This window comes from Ambystoma mexicanum, chromosome 3q, assembly GCF_040938575.1.
Source record: "Ambystoma mexicanum isolate Mex_15411 chromosome 3q, UKY_AmexF1_1, whole genome shotgun sequence".
Classification (NCBI taxonomy): domain Eukaryota; kingdom Metazoa; phylum Chordata; class Amphibia; order Caudata; family Ambystomatidae; genus Ambystoma; species Ambystoma mexicanum.
The window spans coordinates 233561504-233589425 of NC_090926.1; the positions used below are offsets into that span (position 1 = coordinate 233561504).

Genomic DNA, 27922 nt, shown 5'->3' on the forward strand with positions numbered 1-27922 from the left:
TATTTTCTGCATGTAGCATGGCGTTGAAATCAATCAATGCTACTTGTACTCCCGCAAGGTTCAGCCACACTCTTTGGGAGTGTGCTTCATCAGTGGCTGACTGCCTCCCAGAGGGAGAAGAAAGGGAAGGGATTCTAAACATCATTAAGGATGGTAAAGACGCAATGTGCGAATCCCTTCAAACTGGCATCGATTCTGCTGACAGCATCAGCAGGGCCATGGCGGCAAGTACAACAACCAGGAGATTTGCTTGGTTGCGGAAGTCTGGTTTTGCTCCAGATGTGCAAAGCAGACTCTTGAATATTATGCCCTTTGACGGCTCTTCCTTGTTTGGTAAGAAAGCGGATGACAGTTTAGAAAAGCTTCAAACATAAAAGGCAGCAGAAAAATCCCCGGGAGCTGCAATCCGTCACACCATATAGCCCCTCAGGAACCTCTTGGAGAGGTAAGTCCTTTCGCTTCTATTCCGCATTCGGAAGAGGCAGAGGACAGCCGGTTCAAAGGGGTCAGAAAAAATTCACCTGAGGTGGACGGGTTAAAAATACAAAAGCCGCAGCAGCAGCAGGTGCCTCTTTACCCTCGGCATCTGCATCAGCCGCCTCCAAACCGCTCTGAGGACACAAGACACCAGTAGGGGGCAGGTTAACTCAACATCTGACGGAATGGCAGGCTATTACGTCAGATGCTTGGGCATTGCAGACAGTTGCCCAAGGTTACTGTCTGCCTTTTCTACGCATCCCTCAGAGTCATCCACCGGGAAACAGCTCTCTGAAAGTTCCAGATCCGCTCCTCTTGCAGGAAATTGTAGACCTGCTAGAGAAAGGTGCCATAGAACCTGTAGCGGAGAGGAACAAGGGCTGGTACACCCCCCCCCCATACTTTTTCATACCGAAGAAAGATGGAGGACTGAGACCTATCTTGGATTTACGAGAATTGAACAAGTTCCTCAGGAAGGACAAGTTCAAGATGGTAACTCTCTCAGATCCTTCAGGCCCTCCAGCTCCAGGACTGGCTGGTATCTCTGGACCTCCAGGATGCTTATTTCCATGTGCCAATCCATCTCTCACGCAGGAAATAGCCGAGGTTCGCAATTGGCGTCTCTCATAATCAATTTCGAGTTCTGCCATTTGGGCTGATCTCCGCCCCGAGGGTCTTCACCAAGCTAATGTCGGTAGTGGCTGCAAATCTAAGGAGGGAAGGGATTCACATCTACCCCTACCTGGACGATTGGCTGATCAGAGCTGTATCTCCGGAACAAGCTCAGATTCAGCTAGATTATGTCTGCCACTTCCTTCACAAACTGGGCTTCTCCCTCAATTTAAAGAAGTCACAGATGATACCATCACAGAGACTCCAGTTTATTGGAGCGGTCCTGGACACGTCCCTGGGAAAAGCCTCTCCACCAGAGGTGAGGGCTCAAGATATTCTGTAGATGGTCACCAAGTTTCAAAATGCCCAACGTCTCCTAGCCTTCGACTTTGTGAGGTTGCTAGGCCTCATGGCATCCTGCATCTTCCTTGTGCCAGTGGCTCTCCTGAGGATGAGATCTCTTCAGTGGGCACTGAGAACTCGGTGGTCACAATTCTCAGGGAGAATGACAGACCTCCTTCAGGTTCCGGACAAGGTGGCTCGAGACCTTCAGTGGTGGGCCTGCCAGAAAAACATCTTGAAGGGAGAACTGTTTTGGCAACCATGGCCGGAGATAACAGTAGTCACAGATGCCTCACTCACAGGGTGGGGAGCCCATACCAACGACTTAACCATCAGCGGTCGTTGGTCTCCGTCGGAGTCCAGACTACATATCAACCTGTTAGAGCTGAGAGCAATCAGACTAGCGCTGAAGGTTTTTCTGCCGTCTCTACAGGGGGAAAATGTCCTGATAATGACGGACAACACAGTGGCCATGCACTACCTCAACAAAAGAGGAGGCGTAGGATCACTGCCTCTGTGCAGAGGCGCAATGCAGCTCTGGTTTTGGGCAATTCAAGAAGGAACCTAGCCGGAGAGAAGAACTTGACGGCAGACGCTCTGAGCAGGCAGGGCAGTCTCCCACGAGTGTGAACTAGCTCAGGAAGTCCTTCAGGAGATCTTCGCCCTTTGGGGAACCCCTCAAGTGGATCTGTTCGCCACCCGTACCAACAGGAAGTGCGACCTGTTTTGTTCAAGGGAATTTCCCCCGAGAGGAGCTCCAGGGGATGCGTTTGTAGTGGACGGAGTTTCCACTCCTGTATGCGTTTCCACCAGTCCCTGTCATTCCTCAAATGATGAGGAGGTTGAGAAGATTCCGGAGGACCATGATCCTAATTGCCCCAGACTGGGCCAGGAGAACGTGGTACCCGGACCTTCTGGACATGTCCATCTGCCCTCCAATTCGTCTTCCACTCAAGGAGAATCTTTTGTCACAGAAGGGAGGTCAGGTTCTCCATCCAGACATCGGAACCCTCAACCTTCACGCATGGCTTCTGAAAGGTTGAGATGCAAGGATTGGGACCTCCCTGATGACGTCATGGAGGTGTTGCTTTCGGCCAGAAGGCCAGCAACAAAGTCTTTATACCGCTGCCGTTGGAACAAATTTTGCAGCTGGTGTAGCAATGAGAATATCGACCCCTTTTCATGTGGTACAGCAATGGTGTTATCCTTTCTACTCTACTTGGCAAATTCAGGCCTTCAAGTTGGCACTATCAAGGGCTATCTCGCAGCGCTATCGATCTTCAAGCGCACTGCAGGGGAGCCATTGTATTTCAAATTACCCTTAGTAATACAATTTCTAAAGGGATTAACTAATGCCTCCCCTCCAAGACCGTTCCAGGTTCCTTTATGGAACTTAAATTTAGTCTTAAATTTCCTAAAAGTTCGGCAAAGTTCCATACCGTTTTGTGAAGATGGAAAAAAAGGTAGGGTTTATGGGGGTCCAGTGAACAGTTCCAATGGTTAGGGGAAGAGTTAAAATAGCTAGCAAACGTGTTCCCAAATTTCCGAGTGCTTGTGTGAACAAGCAATGACAAAGCCAAAGACAAAAGTTTCTAAAAGTTACCAAACTTTTAAAAGGGAGTTTAAGGGTCAGTTAATTATTGCTACAACTCACCCTCATAATTCGATTATCCACAGGTCTTGGCAGGTCGATTGAAGATGGTACAAGGTCACTTTTCCCGCCATAGACGCAGCCCTCAATTCCCAGGGGTTGCAAGTTCGAGCAGCTCTCCTGTCGGTGTCTAATGCTGGTACAAGGTCTACTAGTTAAAAAATGCAGCACAATTCGATGCAGTGCCCATCTAAGGACAGGAATGGATGCAGGTAAGCAGTTTATGACGACAGCCACTAATGCAAGGCGACGCAAAGGATTCACATGTCACAGTCAGACTTTCTCTCATATCTCGGGTCCCCCTTGATGATAGGACCACAACATTTTGCAGAGGTAAGCCCTGTTGCACAAGCTGAAGATCCCCCGAGTTTTAGGCCTCAACTCAGAACGGAGACGTCTGCAGCACGGTAGCCCAAACTCCGAGCTGGCCAGCCACAGGGCGGTCCTGAGGCACTTCTGAAGGCTCTTCGTAGGACTCTGAGCTGATGTCGAGAATGGGTGTTCCCTCCACTCTAAGGGATGCAGTGCCCTCGCAGGACTGCTGGAGATTTTACACACGACAGAGCTCTACCAGGGAAGCAGCAGCAGTTGGTCACCAAGCCTTCTTGCAACGGGTCAACGATCTCCTCGCAACTCTTGTAGCTGTACAGGCGTCTTGGCTCCTTCAGTTTCTTCCAAGTTCTCCCCAGAGTGGGTGCAGGGGTCCCATTAGCCAAAAAGCCAGGTAAGAGCAGCAGCTCACACTAACCAATGGCAGAACTTCCCCACACACCCGACCAGTGGTCCAATCAGGATCACTGGTAGCAAAACTCATTCATTCCACTTAGACACACTGGAACCATTTTGTGGATTGGGACCAGACAGTCCCAGCCCACTTCCTGGTCACTGCTGCCACCAGCCTGTCCATTTAGCAAACCTAGAGAAACCAAGAACCCTCTGAGCGTTAGTCTAGGGCAAAACAAATTGTACGTAATTGTACTGCATTATAAGATGCAATGTACAAAGACAAAAAGTTACCACAAGTGTTAAGTTACTAAAGGTAGTAAAGTAACTAGACTAAGGATTCCCAGTACTGACAGCCTGAAGGGCATGTCAGTTTCCCTGTAACAGATTAGCAAAAGCCAGTGAGTGAAGCTTAAGGCTGCACTGCAAAAAGAACCAGTCAGATACAAAAATAAAAGCAAAAAATGTGGGGGTCCATAGAAATGGAAGGAAAGGTGCAGTAAGAGGAATCGTTCCCAACAGGCCTGTATTTCTCTGCCCTCTTTTCACCTCATGAGGGCATAGGGATCGACACCTGGTGTTAGAATTGGCGAGGGGTTGAAAAGCTGGCTGCGAATTTGCCAGGTCTAATGCGAGAGCAGACTGCCCCCTCCTCCTCATCCTCCCACATTTCAGAGCCAGTCACTTTACCACTACCGCCTGCCCCATGATTTGGGGCAGCGCTTTTGGTCCAAAAAATTATATTTTCCCACCTTCACGCTTAGTTGCCATGTTAGTAGAGGCCAATTTCTTTATACTAGTTAAGAGTAACTTAATGCCTCCTTGGGTATCATCCCCCTCCTGGATCTCTTCCCAGGCACTGTTTAGAGGATCTTCACTTATCTAGAGTTAATGAGGCCATTGAAACTGGCCAGACAGCCTGCTGATTTTGTGAACTGCAAGTTCTTCTTAGCTTCAAAGACCTCACAGCTAGCCCATGGTAGCTAACTCCTTTTTTCGAGCAGAGAAGCACTAAGTCTTCGGTTCAGGCTTCCTGCACCCGCTTCATCCTTTCTACCACTTGATCCCCTGCAGCATACAATTCAGCGGCCAAGTCCGAGACCAACACCCTCACGCCCCTTGTGTCCAACCATTCGGACGTGGGTGCTGCATGTTTTTGCAACATACACTTATTGGGTAAGAGTTAGTGCAGTCCAACTGGTGTGGGACTACACAGGACTCATCTCTCGGTATTAGGTTACCCCACCTTTTAATATAGGCCTGTACTACACAAGTTGGTAGAGTGGCTGAGCAGCCAGGCTTCTCTTAAGAGGGGTATTGTGAGATATACAAAGAAATCAGTAAATACAGGTATCCAAGTAAAGACACAAAGTTAAATACATTATGTATTTATACACAAATATTTAAAGCAATCTTTACAAAACAGTAATTAGCTGTAACATTAATCCCAAGGGAGGATTCAATTCAAAAAGTGAACAATAAAGCAGGTGAGTAATTCATTCGTATGTTAAACATGTTCCAGCACCCAGAAGTGACGTCAATTGAGGTCTGTGTAGCATTTATATAGCATCACCTATGCAGTATTCAGTGATTTCAGGAAGGACAGATTAGGGTTGCATCAGAACAGACTGATAGGTTATAACAGACTCTCCCAAAGGGATGCAGGCAGTCTATTATCCCAGCATTGAAGTGTTCAACATTTAAAACATGTAAGGGAACAAGCACAGCCAAAGCCAATAGGTTCAGAATGAGGCCTTTAAGGAGCCAGGACAGCCAAAGTCAATGGGCAAAGTAAAAGTTCTGTTACCCTTCTTCTTAGAAAAAATGTTCTTAAATAGTTAGTGTTCAAAAGAGAAATCACAGCAATTCAGGAGGAGTCACCTTTAGGAAGCACAATCTAAGGCCAGGGCAGGTAAGTTGAGGTCAACTTAGTGTAGGGTTAAATCGCACTCCCAAAGATAGGACGCACCCCAAATGGCAAAAGGATAAAGTACCCCAAACCCCACAGCACCTTTTGAAAGGAAGAAGTTGTTCCAGTTGGATGCAGCAGACCCTTGTTCCTGGTACTTGGTCGTGGTGACGAAAGAGGACGTCTGGTGGGCTGCTGCAGCAGCACTCGAGTGAGTGACTCAGCAACAGTGGATTTCTGCCAATTCAGCAGCTCTTTGTGGTTTTGGTGCCTTTTTTCTCAGTGCCAAAGAACGAAAAGCTCTGGTTAGAAATTCCTTGAAACCTCAGCCCTGGACTCTTGTGAGGTGACTCTAGACACAAATGTCTTGCTTCTGTAGGGTCCTCTGGATACCCACAACATTTGGTCTTCAGGAGAAAGTGCACTCTCAGATCGTCGAGGTACCCCGGGTATTGGGCTTCTGCAGCCTTGGAAAGTTGCAGCAGGTCGGGGGTTGCGCCAAAATAGTTTGTCTCAAGGCTAGTTGGTCCCACCAGCCTAAGGGAGGAAGTTGTCCTTTACAGGTCTTCCCTGTCGATTTGAAAACTGGGTCACCACAGCTGCATGGCTTCACCGGGCACTTTGCAGTCCAGGACAGTGCAGCTGGTGTCTTCTCTTGACTTCCGCTTCGGATGTTGTCCTCCAGTGGTCGACTCTGCTCTTAGTCCCAAAAACCTTGATTTTTTTGCAAGTTCCCATTCATTCACATCCATAGGCTGTCAATCACACAACAGGATGGCTGTCCTCCAGGACAGTCTGTCACGACTCGCTCCCTTCGCTCCCGTTCCCACCATTTGGGGGCATGATTTGGGGTTTATTCCCTACTGGACTTTTCCTCCGAACTTTATGCTACAGTGCTGTGATGATTTGGGAGCGCTAAATCCCTATTTTCCCAGCTACTTCCCTTCCGGATCCATTCCAGGTTTTTGGCAGCCAGCATGCTTCTTTAACCAAATGACTATGCTTCCCAGAATGCCTGGCCCACTGCTCCACCTCCACCCTTGCAACACAAGGTTGGGTGGAGGATAGGTAACAGCTGTGGCGGCAGGTGCAGCAATCAGCACACCCGAGGCGTGTGCTCGTTAAGCAGCTTTAAAAGCCTCAGTCTTACTTCAGTCCAGCGCTGGTCATCGTTTGCAGTGTTCCTGTTTTTGACTAGTCCCTGGTTCCTGATTCCTTGCCTTTGTACCTACTTCCTTGTTCCTGTTTTCTTGTTTCCTCCGCCCTGAATTTCGGATTCATGCGCTAATTGATTTCTGCTCCCTTGATTTCCCTTTTTGTCTTCCTCTGTTTGCAGGCAGCATTTCTCAGTGCTTTCCCCTTTTAGATGCAGCCCAGTTTGTCTGTGTTCTATATTTATTTGACTCTGTCCTTTGCTGCTGTTACCCATTTGCCTTAGCCTTCCTCTTAGTTTAGTTTCCTGTCTTTTCCTTGGAGGGGTAGGGAGAAGTTTGCATAGGTTATTTCGTTTTTCCCTGCTCCTGATCCTTACTTTCTAGAGGATCCATTCCATGTTTTCCACTGCACTTCTGCATTTATTTTCCCTTTGATTATTAGGTGTGGTGTGCGGTAGTAGCTAGCTCCTGTGTGAATGCTTATTTTTTCCTCACTATTTTGTAAACACTATTCCCACTTAGGTATTTAGTTTTCCTTCCATTGCTGTTCTAGCCGTTCGGGGTCCCAGTTTCTTCAACAGGATTCGTGGGCTAGCTGACATTCAAGAGGTTTATCTCGTCCTCGTGAGTACAGTTCTTAAGTTCCCTTATGTAATACCATCAAGAGTGTTAGTACACAGATCCTGTCATTGCTTGCCCTCCACGTGGGTTTAGCGCTGTCAGTACCTGTAACAGCAATTGGGGGTAAGGCGCTTGCCGACTTTCCTCGCGGTCAGGTGCTTACCCCACATCCCTTTTCATATATTGGTTTTGATGTCACACTCTATTTGCACTCCTGGGTTCTAGCATACCTGAGTCGTAGTTCCTGGGTGCACATTTCCCTTGCCATATTCGCTGCCTTTGTACTCGCCTGACTAATCCTGACACAGTCAGCCGCCCAATAAGAACTGGTTTCATTCAGGCACACCTAGAGACAAAGAACAGGGATGTTTTGGGACCCTACCTCACTTCCTGCCTTTCCAGACACACTGGAGCCTGGGCGGGTTTCAGGGCTGAAGTCCTTCAAAGGCAAAACACACAAATGACTCAACCCGATTCAGAGTAAAAACCCAGAAGAAACTAACAAGAAATGGCAAAAAAATAAGATGGGCACCATTTTCAGAAAATGGTCACCCTTGGGTGCAGCACTGCAGCTGAGATATCAGCCTGCAGATGCAGGTCACTAGGCAGTAAAAACGAAACCACTGCCACCAGCCATTCAAGTGAGTTAGTGTAACTAAATGTTACACGAGGAATGGGTTAAATGAGTTCATATGTAACCTTCCACCACTCCACATAGGATGATGTGTGCTGGACCCATAAAGTAAAGCTAAGACAGACAGGGGTCATCTTACTATTCTTGGGAACAGTATTTCACCCAAGAAAATTTAGTAAAACATTGAGATGTCCAAGGGACTGCTCAGTGGCACTGCACAAAAGGTGCTGTGTGTCACAATGCAAAAGCAAATGCCCATGTAGTTTACCAGACTCCATAAAACAGTAAGGAACATAGAAAACAGTCAGGAAAACACAAGTGAATGAGGAAAAAGGTCCCACTCACTCAGGAGTAAAAATTAAAAAGCCCCGGGACGTTCAGTCAAAGTACCCCAGTGGTCTTTCATGCTTCCCTCTTACTACTTCCCAAAAAGACTTTGGCCTTTTGCATGCCCCACCTCCTTCGGCCACGTCCTCAGGCCATGTGTGGACTCCTGCTATTGTGTTATTAATATTACACAAGCTGTTCACGTTGATCGTATTGTTCACACAAGGACCCAAAAGCAGAGCAATTTTATCACTGATTTGCACAGTAGAGTGGAGGGGTCTAAGGTGACGTAACCAGTGGATCTCCCAGAGAGGGTGCAGTAGGCAGGGCAGAATCCTTAGTTTGAAGAGGCTTTCCCTCTTGTCGCTTTACTGCTTGATGCCAGTGGCAAAGGCTGTTCAGAGCTGGCATCAGCTGTGTCGCGTCCTCTGACCCTCCATGACAGCACACCTCCCGGGATCTCCTGCCGGTCGACTGACTCGTCGCTGCGCTCCACGCCACCAGGAAGAGAATATATGTTCTGCTTAAAGGGATAACATTCCTCCAATTGCTCCAGCACAGCTCACCACACAGAGCCTCAGTTAGTAATGGCAGATATAGACAAGTGACTGTACTCAACGCTGGCACTCCACAAGGAAGCCTTAGTATATGTTCTGATTAAAGGCACGGCAGACCTCCAATTGCTCCAGCAGTGTTCAACAAATCCATTTTAAAAGCCAACATCTAGAGTCTAGACAGAATGCATGCACTTTGGAAAACAGATACCAAATGGGAACTGCAGTGCTAGAATGCCTCTGATGGATTGCAGGGGGTGAATGAGTCATGCAATACACTCAAGTGTAACACAATAGGGCTATATTTCCACAAAGCATATAAACCAGGCTACATTGACAAAAAACAGGACATGGTGAAACATTTGTTTAAAGATTCGTTTATTTTGAAGGGGGAAACAAAAACCAAAGAATGAAGAAAAAATGCTGGGACGGGTCACATGATAAGACCCCAGGAAGCAGAAATTACAATTCATTTTCATAGAAGATTTTTATACACATTTTTACATGTCTCCACATTGTGCAAGTGCAGGTGAGTAAACTATCCTCATGTTAAAGGTGGTCTGGAGGAAAGAGGGATGCGGCAAGTAGAAAAGAATGAAAAATGTGGCTTTTCACAGATGCGACCAACCTGGTGGGAGAAGTGGGGAAACGTATTAACTTTAAGAGTACCATGAATGTAGCTCACACACCATGTACACTGAAGCAAGATTTCTAGATTTCCAACATGTTCTGTTTGTCTAAGTGACTCAAATCAACTCTCCAAGCACAGGTCACATAGGTAAAGAAATCCGGCCAAAGTTACTTTCACCGGAAGATCACTGCTGTAGTCTGCAGCTTCTATTGTCTGTAACAAGGCAAAATACCTGATCAGCAACAATGACACCTGCAAATCTGCCATCCTGGGCCTCTCAAGATATGACCTGAACACCTGAATTCAAAGAAATTCTAGGGCACAAGGCAGTGGTCGTGGAAATTGTTGGCGCAAGAACTTTTGAGTCCATCTGAATAGGCAACCAAATGCATGCCGAACAAAATTAGCAAAAATGTACTCTTCTGAACACCGACTGGTGCAACACCAACAAGAATCGGCCGTAGAATGTAGTCAATTCTGCCCTGGGATCATGCAGCTTAGTACTGCGATGCAGCACATTTCACTCAAAGCCCGTCACTGAACAGGAGAAATAAAAAGTCTTCTGTTGGAGGATGAGCAATACATAATTCTAAAGAAGAAACATTCTAACTCTTCCTGCACGTACCTAGCTGTTCAGGTAAGCAAACATTTCTTGTGCATGACTTATGACACACTCCTTCTCCCCTACAAGTGGAAAAAGAGTAGACTGAATACACAGAAATGAGTACACCACTCACCTTGTGGCAGATACTTCATGCTGTGATGTGATACTAAAAATTCTGTCGCGAACTTAAGAGTACAGACGGCAAACTAAAGTCATGAAAGCCAGTGGAGAAGTCTGGATTTTGGTGTAGGGGAGCTGGGGAAATAGGGAACAAAGGGAGTTATATTAACCCCCTTTCCTATCAAAATACACTTTTTGCATACCACTCCTTAATAAATACAATCTGTAGGACAATGGGTTTCAGTAGAAAGCAGAGGGCTGGCAACTGACACTAAAAACATGTGAAGACCCCATCTTCAAGAAGATACTTTAAGTTTATTTAAATGATTCAGACTTCATAGAAATTGCAACAGTCTTTTGTAAGACTAGGGAGACAGACACACCCTTGCACAAAAGTCCCATGTACCGCTAGCTCTCCTCTTCCACCACAACCAAGTCAGAACTGCAATGTCCTCCTAAAACAAACCAGAGATGCAGACAAGGTACATAACCACTGCTTGTTACTGTTCTCTCTAAATAGAAGGGCCTAGGATCTAGGTCACACGGGATAGCGTGCAGGCACTCCCCAAATAATGGGCCTTTTATTTCTTTAAAATGTTGCACTTCCCTCTCGCAATAAAACCTCGAAGGATATCTCCAGTTCATTCAATACTTAAAGGCTGCAGCAGCATGCAAGAGAAAAATAATGATTTTCGTTTAAAATTAAGAAAGGTCTTCCGGAGATGTTAAACTTGTGTGTTTTGTATTTCTTTTTTTTGCATCTTTGAATAAAGATTTCTTCTGCTCTCCGAATGTTCAGGAAAAGCAATGGGTTAAGACAAAGAGGACTTTTCTTTGAAATGGTTACTCTGGGAACCCCTCGTCGTCTTCTCCATCCAAAGCTAAAGCAGCATATTTGCTTGCATGGCTGAACCTCTGCAAGATAAAAATTATTGTTAGTTTATTATCATTGAAGGATGCTTGCACTAGAATGTCTGCAACGAATGTGCTTAGAGGGTAAGAAAACGTGCAAGTAAGCTGACTCCCATAGGTTTAACTCCTGGGCTGAGCATTGTTCAGGAGTATAACAAGTTGTGCTGAAAATGAACATATAAATCGTGGCAAAAAACACAATGGTGGTAACCTAAATGTCAACGCCCCAACCACTTATTAATCTGTACCATATCTATGAAACAATTGTAGTAACCAGATGGATATTTGTCAGACTAAAAAGTATGTGAGTTTCTACAACCTTTTATCTCCTTAAAGAGTGGCATCCAAGCCCCACTTCAAAACACGCTTTTTAAGAAAACTACACATTTTGTTCACATACAAATGAATTACTTGCCTCTAGTGATTTACATGATCTTGAAGCCATTATGCGATAGAACTCTTCATATTATGTGTGTTTTAAATAGGAATAGAATTGTGCTTAAACCCTTTAACTGATTATGTGGACTTTTCTAATTGGAAAAAGCACCGTCAGATCGTTAACGAAACATTGCTATACAAATATTCTACAGTTTTGTATTTGTATCTGTTTCCATGCATCATTCGAACAGTGAACGGACTTACTTCTCCAGGCACATTCTCCATTCTCTTTGGCTCTACTGAGGGTCCCATTCCCCGATCACGCACGCATTCATTTCTAAAACAAAGTGAAATATTTGCAGCTTGAAAAACATACATTTTAGTGGTAGATTTAAGCGCATGTGTAGAACAAAACAAACACACATGATTGCTCAAAGTTTCCAAATCCTTAAAAGCACTCCCATCTTGACCTGAAATCTTCCTCGGTCACCTGAGCAAGCCAAGGGGTATGGGTGTTGGGGCAGAGGGAGGGAACTCAAGTTTTTGAAAAACTACTGGGTTCTTCATCCTCTCCACATAAGTAATAGGAAAAATCTGTAGCTTTGTAAAACCAGTTTGACAATTCAAAAAGCAACATACATGCAACCATGACTCCAAAATGTGGTATCTTGGATTGTACCACAGCGAGTATCACCAATTACATCTTTGTTTTTGTCGTCATGAAACATCCAATGGGTTGGGGTCAGTAATACCTGCTCACTGGCAGCATTTATTTCGAAGAGTAGCATGAATAACAAAGTAGGACTCCTTGGAACTCTAGCAGGATCATATGGGACCAATAGTCTCAAGGAATATTTTTTGAACTGTAAAACAGTGCCGGGCAGTCTTCGGCAGCTTCTGCTATTATCTGTCGGAGTATGATACTGGACTCTTTACAACAAAATATTTCTAGTCTACTTCTGCAAGTGAAAAGTGTCATTTTGCTTATAGCTCCTTAAAGACAAGGAACTAATATTTTTAAATGAGGCTGTTTGCCAGCGCCTTTTCACTTTAATTCAGCAGGTTAAAGTGCGATTCCTCCTTGTGAGTGCCATCACGGGTAACGCGCTGGTCTTGGAAGCAAGCGAACGCAGAGCAACAGAGGTTCGAATCCCAGATCCGTGCTAAGAAACAGAGCTCAGGTATTAAGCGTGTTATAAAAGAAATTAAAATTAAATTAATATTTTAAAGGGGACATTGATTGACACATTTGTACCACAGGCATCACAGTGCAAGGGACAGACTACGAATGACCCCCAACACTCCACTAAAAGCATAGCCTGGGTTCAAAATGAAGATCCGCTGAGCAAGACCTAAAACCATCTCTTGGGCGTCGGGCATCACGCAGCAGGCAGGAACTGCCGCTGGGGAACAATGAGCCAGTACCCAGAGCACCGCGAATCTAACTTCCACATGATATGCACACTTGAACCTTTTGCCTATTATGTTTAACTGTGTACAAGCTCTTCCTAATTGTTCTTTAGTACACTCTCAAACACAGTTGATGTCACATATGTATGTTTGTAAGACACAAGGGGGCCCAGGGAGCCAAAGATAGCTCCTGGTAGCTTTCGGTTTCAGGTTAAGCAGGCTCTCCTATGTTAGAAGCAAGAACTAAATATCTTTCAGCAATTTCAAACCCTGACAAATGTTGAGACAGCGAAAGACCATCTCCGGAGGCAGTAGTGGTGGTATCTGAGCACAGAACTCCAATTAGAATAGAAAATGAATATTGGTACAAGAAACACAAGATTACTGTCACCAACTATAGCAAGTAGACATTACCCGAAATAATCACATTTCTTCGAACCAGAATGTGCGGCAAACAAATTACTTCCCTCCGGCAATATTCTATTGGATGGGTAGCTCCTCCCACAGATTCCTCATCTTTAGATATATCCTGGCCTGTACTAGCTGGCATAGGAAACTCTTCCCACAGCAGTAGGGGGGCAGGGGGGCAGATAGACAGATGGTGTCATGAACATTGGCACAGACTAACTCTGGCGGTTCGCTACTCAACTCCGGAAGTGACGGCAGCCGCAATACATATTAGGATACCATGCCCGTGACCTCCGCTCCATCCATTTGGCTTCTCCATGCCCAAACATGCAACATCTGTCTATAATGGCAGAGATGATTGGGATTTAAGGAATCTTTGCGAGGAACCAACCATCAGAAAGAAATAAGATTAACCATTTGAAGTAATTAGATTTTCAAATAAATAATATCCACTCAGTTACCTCAACTAGATTCTAATAGAAGTATCCAGAACACAGGTGGGCTTGGCAGAGAGAATGCGCAACTTCTGCAAACCAAAAATCTTTGGTGAATTGATCGACCAAATCGAGAATCTTGAGTCCACTGAAACCAAATAAATATTTGGAGTAGGTATGTACAGAAGCACAAGTAGCCATCTGACAAATGTCAATGACAGGGATAACCTGTGGTAGTGCAGACAACCACAATGCCTCTGGAGGATTGCGCTCTTAATCCCAAAGGGGGCTCTTTCCCAGCCAGAGTATAACATGAAATGTAGTGCATGATCCACATGAACATTCTCTTTCTCATACCATTTAAGTGATGCATCTCTACAGAAGTAGAAACGCTTTATTTAGGCACTTGTTGCGAACAACGATTGTCCTGGTCTCCTAAATTGGAGAAAAGTGACCTTGCACTAGCTAGGAGATGTGGTTAATTTTGACACTTGCTTCGGTGGAAAAACGTTATCCCACGCACTTGAAGTCTAAAACGCACAGGCAGTCCCAGCAGCAAATTACAAGGCAGAAATACAGGTTCACGAACTTCATTTTAAAAGGAGAAAATGAAACCCAATTGCTTGCTTAGCTAAATTGAAACCACTTTATTGGTTACAACTGTGGAATACTCCTGAAAGGAGTACATACTTAGTCCTGTGCAATGTTGCGATGCCCAATGATGCAATATAAATTCTGTAGAAAAAAAGAGGAGGTGAGGCGCGCACTCTAGTTCTCAGCTTTGTATACCTTCTGCAGTTCAGTTGCTCTTCTCCTCAAGCGCTTTCATGTCTCTTACAATCTTCAGGGAGGCAGTCTTTTCGGGTGTTACTAAATGGTCTAAATGTTGGTCTCTGGGAATTCTGGTAGCTGTAGTCAATTCTGGTAACCAGGAAAAAAATGGGGCTATTGGAGGCGAGTTGGTTCCTGGTTACCTAAATTGACAACTACCAGAATTCCCTGAGACCTAAATTGAGACTAATCAGTAACACCTGAAAAAACTGCCTCCCTGAAGATTGTAAGACATGAAAGCACTTGGGGAAGAAGAGCAACTGGACTGCAGGTATACAAAGCTGGGAAATAGAGTGCGCCCCTCACCCTCCCTCTTTTTTCTAAATATAAATTCTGTGGCTTAAAGATATTAAAGAAATATTTATTTCCCTTGGCTGTCTGTCTCTCATAGATGACCCGTATAAAGAAGGAACCATTAGCCAGTTGTGATCCCGGCATTTATTGACTGGGCTTTAAACAATCAAGTTGCCACATGTTATCAAAATTTAGCATCGCATTAACCATTCAAACTTCCACTGGGGGGTTGACAAGTAATTGATTTTCCTGTTAAAAAGTATCAAAAAATACTATTTGCCAAATAACATCTAGGCATCTTTCCACTTCTAAATTTAGCAGTCTGTGGGGCAGGCTAAGTATCCTAAATGTCCTTTATGCGCTCAGTGGAATGAAGATGAACACCACTTCCTGTAAATGGGTTACCACATAAAATGACGTTTTTCAGGAAGGAGAAAGGTTGGTTAATCACACAGCAGCAGAGCTTAATGTTCTAGAGACACTTCTCAGGCTAACTAATGCTTTTAAAATCCAAGCCCTCACTTTACGAAAAAATAAGTGTAGGAGTGGTTCCAATGTTTTAAGAAGTAGCAGAATATCAAAAGTTCCACAGGATACTTTCAGTCTCTAGGATAAGATTACTTTAGGATAACCAAAGTTAGGAGGACCCTGCAAAAGGACTCTCTAAAGGGGCACAATCGGACAAGCTTGGGTCAGAGGTAGAGTGAACACTCTGAACACCACTTAAAGAACCTCAGTCACTCTGGAGTAACTTCACGCTTCAAGTTAAGTTATACCTTTCACCCCACAGTACCTTAGGTTAGAAAAAAATATTGTAGCTGGATTCACCTATGTGCAGCAGCGAGGTAGACTGTCTCCCGATTCCTTGGCCTGGTGACCAAAGGAAGGACTCTGAATGGATGCCTCAGCAGCAGTCTCAAAAGAGGACCCTCAGCACAGATTTCATCAGTCTCCTCGGCTGGTGTGCGGTTTTGGCGCTTTTTTCTCATCACAAACAAAGGATGGTATTCGCCCGGTCAATCATCACCACTCTGGTGAGGGGACTTAGATCGTGCTCTTGGGGGTCCAACTGGAGCTCAAATTTCTGGATGGATTTTGCCTTGCAAAGAGGTTGCACTGCAAATGGGTCAGAGGTCTCCTGGTATTCGTAGTCTGCAGCTCTGGAAAGGCACAGCATCTCAGGAGATGCTCAATTTGTAGTTAGTCTCCGGGCTGGTTGGTCCTACCAGCCAAAGGGAAGGAGGAGTCCACTTCGGAACTCCTAACACTTCACAGTGTTGCAAAGGGTCTGCAGGCGTCTCTGGCCGTATTCTTCCGTTACTTCAAGTTCCAGTGGTCGGCTTGCCTTTCACCTCAGGACCCTCACCTTTTATACAGTTCCAGCACACACACCTCTGCAATCTCTCTTAGCAATTTACAGAAAGGGGTGCGTGGCTGTCCAATCAGGACAGCCAGTGGTTCTATTCAGGCACTCCGGCAGACAAAGGGCAGGGGAGTGAAAAACTTCCTGCCTGCCGGGACACGGGTATACACACGGGTGTGTATATGTGTGTATACACACACACACACACACACACACACACACACACACACACACACACCCCCCCCCCCCCTAGAAGAAGTGCTAACCAGAACACCCATGCTAGTAATGGCGTAAAAAGACAGAGCCACAAGTTAGTACTTGGTTGACCCTATTGTGCATAATCGAGGTTTTAGACATAGCCTGCGGTAGGACATTCACACAACAGTTGGTAGAACACGTCCACTGCCACCATCCATAACTAGAAGGTTGTCTGTGATAAAAATAAAAATCACAGGAGCAGAGAGAAGGTACCAAGTATCCCCTTGGCACTCCACATATGGTGGTGTGTGACAATCTCTCAGACTATAAAGGTTTAGGCGAGATTCTAGGTATCTCTCTATCCTTAAGAACTGTAGTTACTCTAGGATATAGAAAATGAATCTCAAAGGAGGATCCAAAGGGTCCCCAGCAACACCACCCATAAGGATCTGTGTGCTGCAATAGTAAAATACATATGCCTTAAAGTGAGATATGGCGGGAAATAGACTCCATAGGACAGTAAACCACAAAGAACAGAGTTCCAAAAGAGAGCCCATAAGAATTAGTGGAAAAAGGCTCCACTCATTCAGGATTAAAGAAAAAGGCCTAGAGGTCCAGCAGAAAGTTCTGGGGGTATGACTAGGAGAAGGGATTAAGCATAGAAATTATAAATCTACCTAACAGGTGGCAAAAAAGTTGGTCCACGGTTCTTAAGCGGGATGCACGGGTCTTGGCTCCAATGGCAATCTGAAGAACGGCTGCAGAATGTCTTAAATTTGAGCTGACGTTACCTTGAGCCCCCCCAAAAGTATGGATCGGCATCATTCAAACTGACAGGCTGTCAATTCATGGACAGCCTTTCGGCTACCAAATCTGCCCAGCATCAGTGTTCAGATGGATTTCTAAACCCTGGTGGTTGCTTAGTAGACCATTCCAGTTATGGTAAACAAGGCGACTCAAGCTTAGTTTTTTGGTCCATGGCAATGCTGAGATGAGGCCCTCTGCACCCCTTTGTTAATGTTGTGCATTTTGTTTATTTTGCGCCCCAGCCCAGTCCCCGTCTCCCCTTCTGCGTTCTTTCCCCACCTGGTGTCCCGCCCCCTCTGCCGATTGGCTAGATACACCAGCAATTCGAATGGGAACCTAGTTCCTTGTCGAGCCACCTCCAGTGCACCACTTTGTTCCCTGGCAATGCTTAGGTGGGGCGCCCCCTGCACCCCTTTGATAATTTTGTACATTTGTTTATTTTGCGGACTAGGAGCTCCCCAGCGCTATGTTGTTGTACCCCCCCCTTCCGTGATCTTTCCCTGCCTGGTGTCCCGCCCCCTCCACGATTGGCTCATAGAATCCCATTAATAGCATAGAACTAGGGTAGCCCTCTGCCCGTAGCAGCCTAGCGGCTAAGGGCCCGAGCCTAAGGGCACTGCTCCTACAGGGAAGGCTCCAAACTGTCTGCAGTTGAAGCAGTCAGCCACTAACATAAACCAAGCCTAAACTTGCAGTGACACGTAGAGGGTCGATCTTCTCAGTACAGCACCAAACAGCGAACCTCTTCCACTTGAGCCCGTCGCATTGGAGAGTAGACGAAGCTCTGGCCTTGGCAATCACCTCCTTTGAATCCACTGGGAGATCGTATCCCTCAAACTCTAGTGCTGCCAGACCTTCAGGTTCAGCGATGCTGGGTCGTGGTGCAGAATCGTGCCCCCTTCTCTGGCAAGAATATCTGTGTCCACTGGAAGCTTGCCTGGAGGGGACGCTGAAATCCAGAAGGTTCGGGTACCATATCTGTCTCGGCCACGCCGGTGCCACGAGGATCATCCTGCACCGGGAACATCTGAGTTGATTGACTAGTCAAAGAAGCAACGGCAACCGAGGGAACACATACAGGAACAGGCCGTCCCAGGAGAATTAGAATGCATCCCCATGCTCCCCGGCTGGGGAAACCTGCTGGCGAACCTCCGGCACTTGGTGCTCGGCGCTGTCGCAAACAAATCTATTTGGGGATTGCCCCATCGTCGGAACTTGGTCCTGCCGAAGCTCCCTCTCGTTGCACCTTGTCCAAAATGGCCACTATCCTTTTCTCCGACAGAGAGGCCAGGCACAACACTGTGTTGAGTCGGGATCCCAGAAACAGCGAGTCCTGCGATGTAGTCAAGCAGGACTTTGCATAGTTCACCGAGAACCCCAGATCCAACAGGAGTTGGACGGTCCTCACTGTGTGTTCGGCGGCAATGTCCTTCGAGTTTGCCCGGATGAGCCAGTCGTCCAGGTAAGGGTATACGTGGATCCCTTGTAGACGCAGCTGCGCCGCCACTGGTGTCATGCACTTGGTGAAAACCCTTGGCGCCAACTTCAATCCTAAGGGAAGGGCGTTGAACTGGTAATGTTACCCCTGAACCACAAAGCGCAGAAAACTGCAGTGACCTTTGTGGATGGGGGATGTGAAGGAACAAGTTACTTACCTGTAACTGTTGTTCTCCAGCATGGGTCTGGCATGGATTCACATGCTCATGAATATTCCCCGTCGTCAGGCTGCGAATCCTCGGTAAAGAAAAAACCAGTATCAGTTTCGTTTCTGATCTGTCTTTCGTAGTAATAACCAATCACTGGTCTCTGCGTCATACTGACGACAGCCAATGACTGCCCTCTACCTAAGCACCGCCTCTGGCAGCCATCTTCAGATTTGGAAGCACGTGAAGTGGCAGTATGACCAAGTGAAGAGCCGCAGAGGGGTAGGCGGGAGGGTTGGCATGTGAATCCATGCCAGACCCATGCTGGAGAGCAACAGTTACAGGTAAGTAACTTGTTCCTTCTCCAGCATGGGGTCTGGCATGGATTCACATGCTCATGAATAAAGAATACATAGCAGTACACACATGCACAACCACGGGAGGTGGCAAAGGCTCAACATTAAGCATCACATCAACTCAACATTAAGCATCTTACCTCCTCACCAGGCTCGCCTCAGGCGAACAGGTTGCGCAGCACTGCTTGGCCGACCCTGGACTCCTCCCTGGAATCCCGGTCGACGCAGTAGAATTTCGTGAAGGTGTGCGTCGACCTCCACGTAGCAGCCCTGCATATGTCCAGCAGGGGCACACCAGATAGGAACGCCGTGGTAGCTGCGATCGCTCTGGTGGAATGGGCTCTCGGACGGCCAGGCAGCGGTCGGTTTGCCAACCGGTGACAGTACATGATACAGCCGGAGAGCCATCTGGAGATGGAAGCCTTCGAGAGAGCCTTCCCCTGATTGACAGGTCCAAAGTTCACAAAGAGTTGTGACGTCTTCCGAAACCCCTTCGTGCGGTCCACGTAGAACTTCAGCGCTCTAGCTACATCCAGCGAGTGCAAAGTCCTCTCAGCCGGCGACGAAGGCGACGGGAAGAACACAGGTAACACCAAGGGTTCGTTGAGATGGAAGTCCGACGGTACCTTGGGCATGAAGGAGGGGTGCGTCCTGAGCACTACCCTCGTGTCGTGGAAAGTCAAGTACGGGGCCTTGCAGAAAAGGGCCTGGATCTCTCCCACTCGTCGTGCGGAGGTGATGGCCACAAGAAAAGCTGTTTTCCACGATAGAAACTTCAACGGGGCCGAGTGCAGAGGCTCGAACGGAGGTCCCATGAGCTTGGTCAGCACCACGTTGAGCTCCCACGCCGGGGCCGGAGCCTTCACCGGCGGGAACGATCTGAACAGTCCCTTCATGAACTCTTTCACCAGACGATGAGACCACAAGGACGTCCGCCCCGTGGTTCTGGTGTATCGGGAGATCGCAGCAAGATGAATCTTGATGGACGCGTGTGCCAAACCAGCTTTGGCCAGCGTCAGCAGGTACGGCAGTACTTGGGGAGCCGTAATCCGTAGAGGGTTAATCTTCTGTGCGTGGCACCAGACAGAGAACCTCTTCCATTTGTGTCCGTAGCATTTAAGAGTCGAGGACGCCCTGGCCTTTGCAAGAACCTCTCTGCAATCGGCCGGTATGTCGTATCCTCCAAACTCTAGCGCTGCAGGAGCCAGGCCTGCAAGTTCAGCGACTTCGGGTCGTGGTGGAGGATGGCGCCTCCTTCCCTGGAGAGTAGATCCGCGTCCGCCGGCAGCTTGATCGGCGGGGACGCTGACAAGTCCAGAAGGTCCGGGAACCATATCTGCCTCGGCCACGCAGGTGCGACGAGGATCATCCTGCACCGTGACCTCTTGAGCTGGTTGACGAGCCGGATTAGCAGAGGCAAGGGAGGGAACGCGTAGAGGAACAGGCCCTCCCAGGGGAACGAGAAAGCATCGCCCATGCTCCTCGTCTGGGGAAACCTGCTGGCGAACCTCCGGCACTTGGTGTTCGTCGCCGTCGCGAACAGGTCGATCTGGGGTGTGCCCCACCGTCGGAAGAGGCGATCCACCAGATCCTGCCGTAGTTCCCACTCGTGGCACGAGCGCAGCTCCCTGCTGAGTGAGTCGGCGATGGTGTTTTTTATCCCTGCCAGATGAAACGGCACCAGAAAAATCCCTTGGGCGACGGCCCAATGCCACAGGTCCTGCGCCTCCTTGGACAGCGCTGGGGACCTGGTTCCGCCCTGTTTCCTGATGTAAAACATGGTGGTGGTGTTGTCGGTGAAGATCCTCACCACCTTGCCCTTGAGGGACGGAAGGAAGGACCTGAGGGCCCAAAACACTGCACGGAGCTCCAGGACGTTGATATGCAGGGACTTCTCCGTCGGGAGCCAGAGTCCCCTCGCGTGCAGATTTTCGGTGTGCGCGCCCCACCCTTCCAGGGAGGTATCCGTGGTCACAGTCTCCTGGTGGGCTGGGGTCTGGAAGTCCATGCCCGCCGTCAGATGCGCGCGGGTGCCCCACCACCGTATCGCTCGTCGGAAACTCTCGTCGAGCTTGATCCTTTCCTCGAAGCTGCCCGTCGTCTGGATCCAGCGCGCATCCAGGAATTCTTGCAACGGGCGCATCCGGAGCCTGCACATGGGAATGAGGTAGATGCAGGAAGACATCATCCCGAGGAGGGACTTGATGGATCTCACTTTGGCCGCGTCGGCCACCAACATCCGTTGCACCTTGCCCAAGATGGTCCTGGTCCTCTCCTCCGACGGGGAGGCCAGAAGGGACACTGTGTCGAGCCTCGCTCCCAGAAACAGTGCGACTTGCGCGGGCACCAGGTGGGATTTGGCGTAGTTCACGGAGAATCCCAGGTCCGTGAGGAGTTGGACGGTCCTTGCCGTGTGGACCACGGCGAGCTCCTTCGTCTTGGCGCGGATGAGCCAGTCGTCCAGGTAGGGGTAGACGTGAATCCCCTCGCGGCGCAGCTGCGCCGCCACCGGTGCGAGGCACTTGGTGAATACCCTGGGTGCCGACCGTAGTCCGAAGGGAAGGGCTTTGAACTGGTAATGACGCCCTTGGACCACGAACCTGAGGAATTTTCGGTGCCCCTTTAGGATGGGAATGTGGAAGTAGGCATCCTCCAAATCCAACGACGATAGGAAGTCTCCTTCCTCCAGTTGACCCAGGACGTGCTGGAGGGTGACCATCCGGAACTTCTGCGCCTTGATGAACTTGTTCAGCCGTCGCAGGTCCAGGATGGGGCGCCATCCTCCCGTCTTCTTCTTCACGAGGAAGTATCGCGAGTAGACTCCGGAGCCCCGAAGCCTCTTTGGGACGAGTTCGATGGCGCCCTTTCTGAGCATCGCCTTTACCACCAGGAGAAGTTGAGGGACGTGAAGTTCTTTCCTGGCCACGGGGGGGACGCGCGGGCACCTTCTTTGAAACTCGAGCGCGTGGCCCCGGGCCAGGGCGTCCAGCACCCAACGATCGGTGGAGATGGACTCCCACACGCTGACGAAGCCCGCCAGCCGGCCTCCCACCGGGGTGCTTCGGTGGGGGCCCGACCCCACGGCCGGTTCAATCCTGCTTGGACGCGGCCTTGCCGCCTTGACCTCCTTGGCGACGACGGCGGGGTCCGCTAGACTTGCCTCGTCCTCTGTAGGCCTCTTGCGACGACGAGCGGGCCGCTTGACGGTAGGAAGCGAAACCGCCGCCGGAACCTTTGGAGGCGCCCTTGCCTCCGCCGCTCCGAAAGGGCGTCCGTCGTTGCTGCAGGACTCCAAGGGCCCGGGCCGTCTCAGTATCCGCCTTGATGGCCTGAAGGGAATCGTCCACTGTCTTCCCAAACAGGTTGTTCCCGTCGAAGGGCATGTCCAGGACTCTGGTCTGGACGTCCTGCCGAAAGTCCGTAGCTTTGAGCCATCCACGACGTCGAAGGCAAACGCCGTTGCCCAGCTGGCGGAACCCAGTGTCGGCGATGTCCGTCGCCACGGTGATGGCGTGGTCAGAAGCCACTTCACCTTCCTGGAGGATCTCAAGGGCCTCCGCCCTCTTGTCGTCCGGCAGAAAATCCAGCAGGGGAGCTATCTTGTACCAGAGCTCCCTGTCGTAGCGGGCCACGATAGCCAAGGCGTTGGCCGCTTTAATCGTCGTCGCTGCCGACGAGATGACTCTACGTCCCATAGCATCCAATTTCTTTCCCTCGCCGTCCGGCGGGGAAGTCGATGTGGAGGCCGCACCCCCCCCCCACTTTCTTCCTGGCTGCCGCGGAGACGACGGAGTCCGGGGTAGGCTGCGCCCGGAGGCATAGGGGGGCCGTGTCCGGGACCCGGTACTTTTTCTCGTACCGGTCTCTTCTAGCTGGCGTAGTGGAAGGGTTCTTGAGGAGGGAAAGGCCCTCATCCCAAATGTCGTCCAACAGAGGCACTGCGAGGACCGTCTTCCTCTTGGCCTCGCGCCGCTGATAAAGGAAGCCTTCCTTTTTCTTCTCCTCAGGGCAGAGTTGGAAAAGCTCGGAAGCCCTGGAGATCATGGAGTGGAAAGATCCGATCTCGTCGGGCGGAGAAGCCCTGGTGGGGGGCGACGACGGAAAATCCTCGTCCTATGCCTCGTCGTCCGTACCCGTCGCTGCCGTGTCAGTCCCCGTATCATCCCCTCGGGTGGACGGGGAGGAGGGCTGGACGGGGCGCGACGGTTGAAAAGGAGGTGGAGGATGGATCCTTCTTTTCTTGGTAGGGGGAACACCAGAAGGTCCCGGTTCTGGATCCCCCGACGGGAGAGGTTCCTCCGTCGGTAACGGTAGCCTCGTCCTTATCTCGGTGCATAAGGACTGTATGGCCAACAAAATGGCCGCCGAGTTGTCTCGCGGCGCTGGCAGAGGGGAATCCGACGGGCGAGCAGGGGCCCCGTCGGTATCCTCGACGATGTCGTCGTCGTGACCCGCGTCGGGGTCCATTCCGACGGGCTGGCCTTGTTCCACGCCTAGGCCGTGGCTTAAGACCTCGATCAGCTCCTCTTCTGAGGTTGAGGCCGAATCTACGACGACGCCCTGCCCCCCCTTCTTCTTCCCCACGGAGGGTTTCACGGGGGTCCTATCGATGGGCACAAAAGAAGACTCCCTCCGAGGAGGCAGGGAGATTCTGGGCCCTGAAGTCGCCACCACTGGCGCAGCCTCCACAGGCTGAGCCAGGGCCGCCGCGACCGTTTCGATAGAGGGCTTGGTCGGATGGATCAAGGCCTTCACCACCTTAGGTGCGCTCACCGCCTTATCCTTGAGGGAGGGGGCACTGCCACGCTCCTCCTCTGCCTTAGAGCTCGACCGGGGCCTCTCCAGGAGCTTCGCCGGGTGCTCGGCCTTCCTCTTACCCGACCCAGAGCGTTGGCTCGTGGTTGATGGTGCCGGGGAGGGTGCGCCCTGCCTGGCGCCCGTAGAGCCCGACCGTTCGGCGCTCCCGGTGCCAGCGGACTCGCGGTGCTTGGCCTTATGTTGGGCCCCCGTCGCCGGGGCGCCCTCAAAGGTCTTAGAAGACCGCTCGGATTTCTTCTTCTTCTCGCCAGACGGGCTCTTACCCTCCAGCCAGTTGGCGAGACGTTGATGACGGTCCTTCATGGTCCGTTCCGACATGTTGCCGCAAAACGCACAGTCCTTCTCCACGTGCGTTTTGTCCTCATGAAGGCAGTAAAGGCAGAAAGAGTGTTCGTCTTCCTTAAAGACGTTCTGCAGCTGGCATCCAGGGCAGACCCTGAACAGCTTTCCGGGCGTCGAGCTTCCCTTCTCCTGGGCCATCTCCGAGACCGGGCCTGAGAAGCTTCTGGAGTCCTCCGAAGTGTAGCTCGACGAAATCTTCACCCTTGAGGGGCACAGACGAATCCGACACGGGTCCCCGTTGATCGGATGTAGGATCGGTGGAGCTTGAGGCTCTTTTGACCGAAAGAATTGAAGTTTTTTGTGAAAAAGCGTGAAAAATAGCACTAACGCTCGAGAGCAATAGCACGAGGATCCCAACACATGAACGTGCGGTAAAAATCTGAAGATGGCTGCCAGAGGCGGTGCTTAGGTAGAGGGCAGTCATTGGCTGTGGTCAGTATGACGCAGAGACCAGTGATTGGTTATTACTACGAAAGACAGATCAGAAACGAAACTGATACTGGTTTTTTCTTTACCGAGGATTCCCAGCCTGACGACGGGGAATATTCATGAGCATGTGAATCCATGCCAGACCCCATGCTGGAGAAAGTAAGCATCTTCCAAGTCCAACGATGACAGAAAATCCCCTTCTTCTAGCTGACCTAGTACGTGATGTAGAGTCACCATCCGGAGCATTTGGGATTTTATGTACTTGTTCAGACGACAGGTCTAGGATTGGCCTCCATCTGCTAGTCTTTTTGACGAGGACGTAACGAGAGTGCACAGCGGACCTTCTTTGGGACGAGCTCTAGCGCGCCCTTTTTTTTTTTTAGCATGGCCCGCACCTCCAGCAGCAGCCGAGAGATGTGGTTTTCCTGCCGGGCCACTGGTGGTATATGGGGACACTTCCGCTGAAATTCCAGGGGGTGTCCGTTGGCGAGAGCGCCCAGCGCCAAACTGTCGGTGGAGATGGTCTATCACACACTGATGAAGTTCGCCAGCTGGCCTCCCACCGGGGTGTACGGGTGGTGGCCCGACGCCACAGCTGGTTCAAGCCTGTTTTGACATCGAAGCGCCTCCTTGGAGACCTCAGTGTCGACGACGTATTCCAGGTTTGGCACAGCTCTTGTAGGGCTCCTAGGCCCAAGAGCAGGAGGGCTGACAGTAGGATGAAGCTCCTCCACTGAATCCTTTGGAAGGACCTTGGCATTTTTGCCGGAAGTCCAAAAGGACTGCCGTCGCTGTTGAAGCGTGCCCAAGGCACGAGCCGTCTCCTCCTTGAAGGCTTTAAAGCGACTCCTCCACCGTCTTCCCAAACAAATTCTCCCTGTCGAAGGGCATGTCCAACACCTTCAACTGAATATCCTAGTGAAAATTACTGGCCCTCAGCCAGCCCCACCGATGAAAGCAAACGCTGTTGTCCATTTGGCGGAACCCCGTGTCGGCGATGTCTGTGGCCACCGTAATGGCGTGGTCCGATGCCACCTCGCCTTCCTGTAGAATCTCCAAAGCTTCCGCCCTCGGTCGTCAGGAAGGAAGTCCAGGAGGGGGCGATCTTGAACCAAATCTCTCGGTCTTAACACGCCACAATGGCGAGAGCGTTGGCGGCCTTGATGGTAGTCGCTGCTGACGTGATAACTCTTCGCCCCATGGCATCCAACTTCTTCCCCTCACTGTCTGGGGGAAGAGGAGACTGCCGAAGGAGGAGCCCGAAGACTACTTCTTGGCTGCTGCCAAAACCAAAGAGTCCGGAGACGGTTGGGACCGCAAGGACTTAGGCGCAGATTCTGGCACCCTGTACATAACGGCCCCTCTTCGCCATGGCCGAGGAAGAGTTCTTCATGAGGGACAACCCCTCGTCCTAAAGGTCATCCAATAGCGGGTTCGAAAGTACTGTCTTCCTCTTCGCCTCGCTGGTATAGGAAACCCTGTTTCTTCTCCTCAGGGACAAGCTAGAATAGCTCTGAGGCCCTGGAAATCATGGCATGGAATCTCGTTGGGTGGTGAAGATCTTGGTGGCAAAGACGGGAGATCCCCCTATCCGCCGTTATCAACCGTGCCAGTGCCCGCGGTCACCATATCATGATCAGTCTCATCCGTCGATGTGGGGAGGGGTGGCAAGGAGGCAAAGGTTGATCTTTCCTCTTCTTGACTGGTGGTCCCCCTGATGGTACCGGAGCTGTCTGTGCAAGAGGCATCCTCATCCAGGGGAAGGTGCTTGCGGCCTAGGTTGGTCCTCAAAGCCATCCACGCCCTGCTGCTCCTCGTTGGTCTGCTAGCCGGCACCTTCATCATTGCCCTCGTCGGGATCCTTGCCAAAGGGCCTGCTCTCGATGCAGTGTACCTCCTGGAAGGTCTGGAGGTTGGTAAGCTCCTTGTCTGAGATATCCGTGCCCTGGAGGGCTACCGTGCCCGCTCCCCCTTTCTCTGCTACCAAGGGAGACGGTTTCGGTGAAATGATAGACCTCTTTTCTGGCGTCTTTTCATTGGGCTGAAAAGAGGACTCCCTCCTGGAAGGCAGGGATACTCTCGCCTTCAGGGTCATGCCCTGCGGATCCGCCACAGTGGCCACTTCTTCGATGGAAGGTTGGGCCTTTGTCAGATGTACCTGGGCCTTCACTGCCTTTTTGTCGAGCCTGCTGCCGTCACCTTTGGGGGAGGGTCTGAGCCCCGCTCCCCCTTGGCCTTCTCCAGAGGGCCTGTCTGGGTCTTCTCCAAGAGTTTGCCCGGATGGTCCGACACCTTCCTCTTCGAAGATGAAGATCCTGAGCGTTGGCTCGTGATCGAAGCCACCGGAGAAGCTGTACTCACCCTGGCTGCCGAGGGGCCCGTTGCAACGGCACTCTTGGTGACAGTGGACCTGGCTTTTGTTGGACCCCGGTGGGAGGGGCATCCTCAAAGGTCTTAGAAGGCTGTTCAACTTTCTTCTGGGCAGGGGAGTCATGCTGCCGGGACTCACCCAGAGCAGGGGCCGTGGCCTGCAGTCATTCCTTGAGCCGCCTGCACCGATTGTTCAGCGTGCGGGGCACCAACTCCTGACAAGACACAGTGATCCTCCACGTGCGTCAGGTCTGTGTGCAGGCAGTAAAGGCACAGGGAATGTCCGCCTGAAAAGACATTCCATAAGCCGCAGCTTGGGCAAATCTTGAAAAGGGGCGCCTAGTCCTTCTCATCCAATATGTCCACGAGGCGTAGGCCTTGAAGAAGCTTCTGGAATTCTCCACGAAGGAAACTCAACAAAATTCACCCTTGAGGGGCGTGAAGAATCCGAAAAAAGGGTCCCCATTAATCGGAAGGTGGATCGATGGAGCTTGAGCTCGATTGACCGAAAAAATAGAGCAAAACTCTTAAAGCACAAAATGCAGTAAAAGTTTGAGAGCCAAGCACGAG

General features: G+C 49.9%; 1 protein-coding gene across 5 annotated transcripts in view; it reads right to left on the minus strand.

The window, feature by feature from the left end:
- Window positions 1-9365: 9365 nt before the first annotated feature.
- Window positions 9366-27922, minus strand: part of EIF4B (eukaryotic translation initiation factor 4B) — a 968554-nt gene continuing 949997 nt past the window's right edge. For 4 of the 5 annotated variants that reach the window (XM_069653628.1, XM_069653629.1, XM_069653624.1 and 1 more), the window contains 2 exons: window positions 11914-11986; window positions 9366-11274 (listed from right to left, as the gene is read on the minus strand). In XM_069653628.1, coding sequence (XP_069509729.1) covers window positions 11203-11274; window positions 11914-11986 — 145 coding nt within the window. In that variant the 3' untranslated portion in view covers window positions 9366-11202. The remainder of the gene's footprint in view (window positions 11275-11913; window positions 11987-27922) is intronic. The other variant, XM_069653627.1, reaches the window with a different exon arrangement.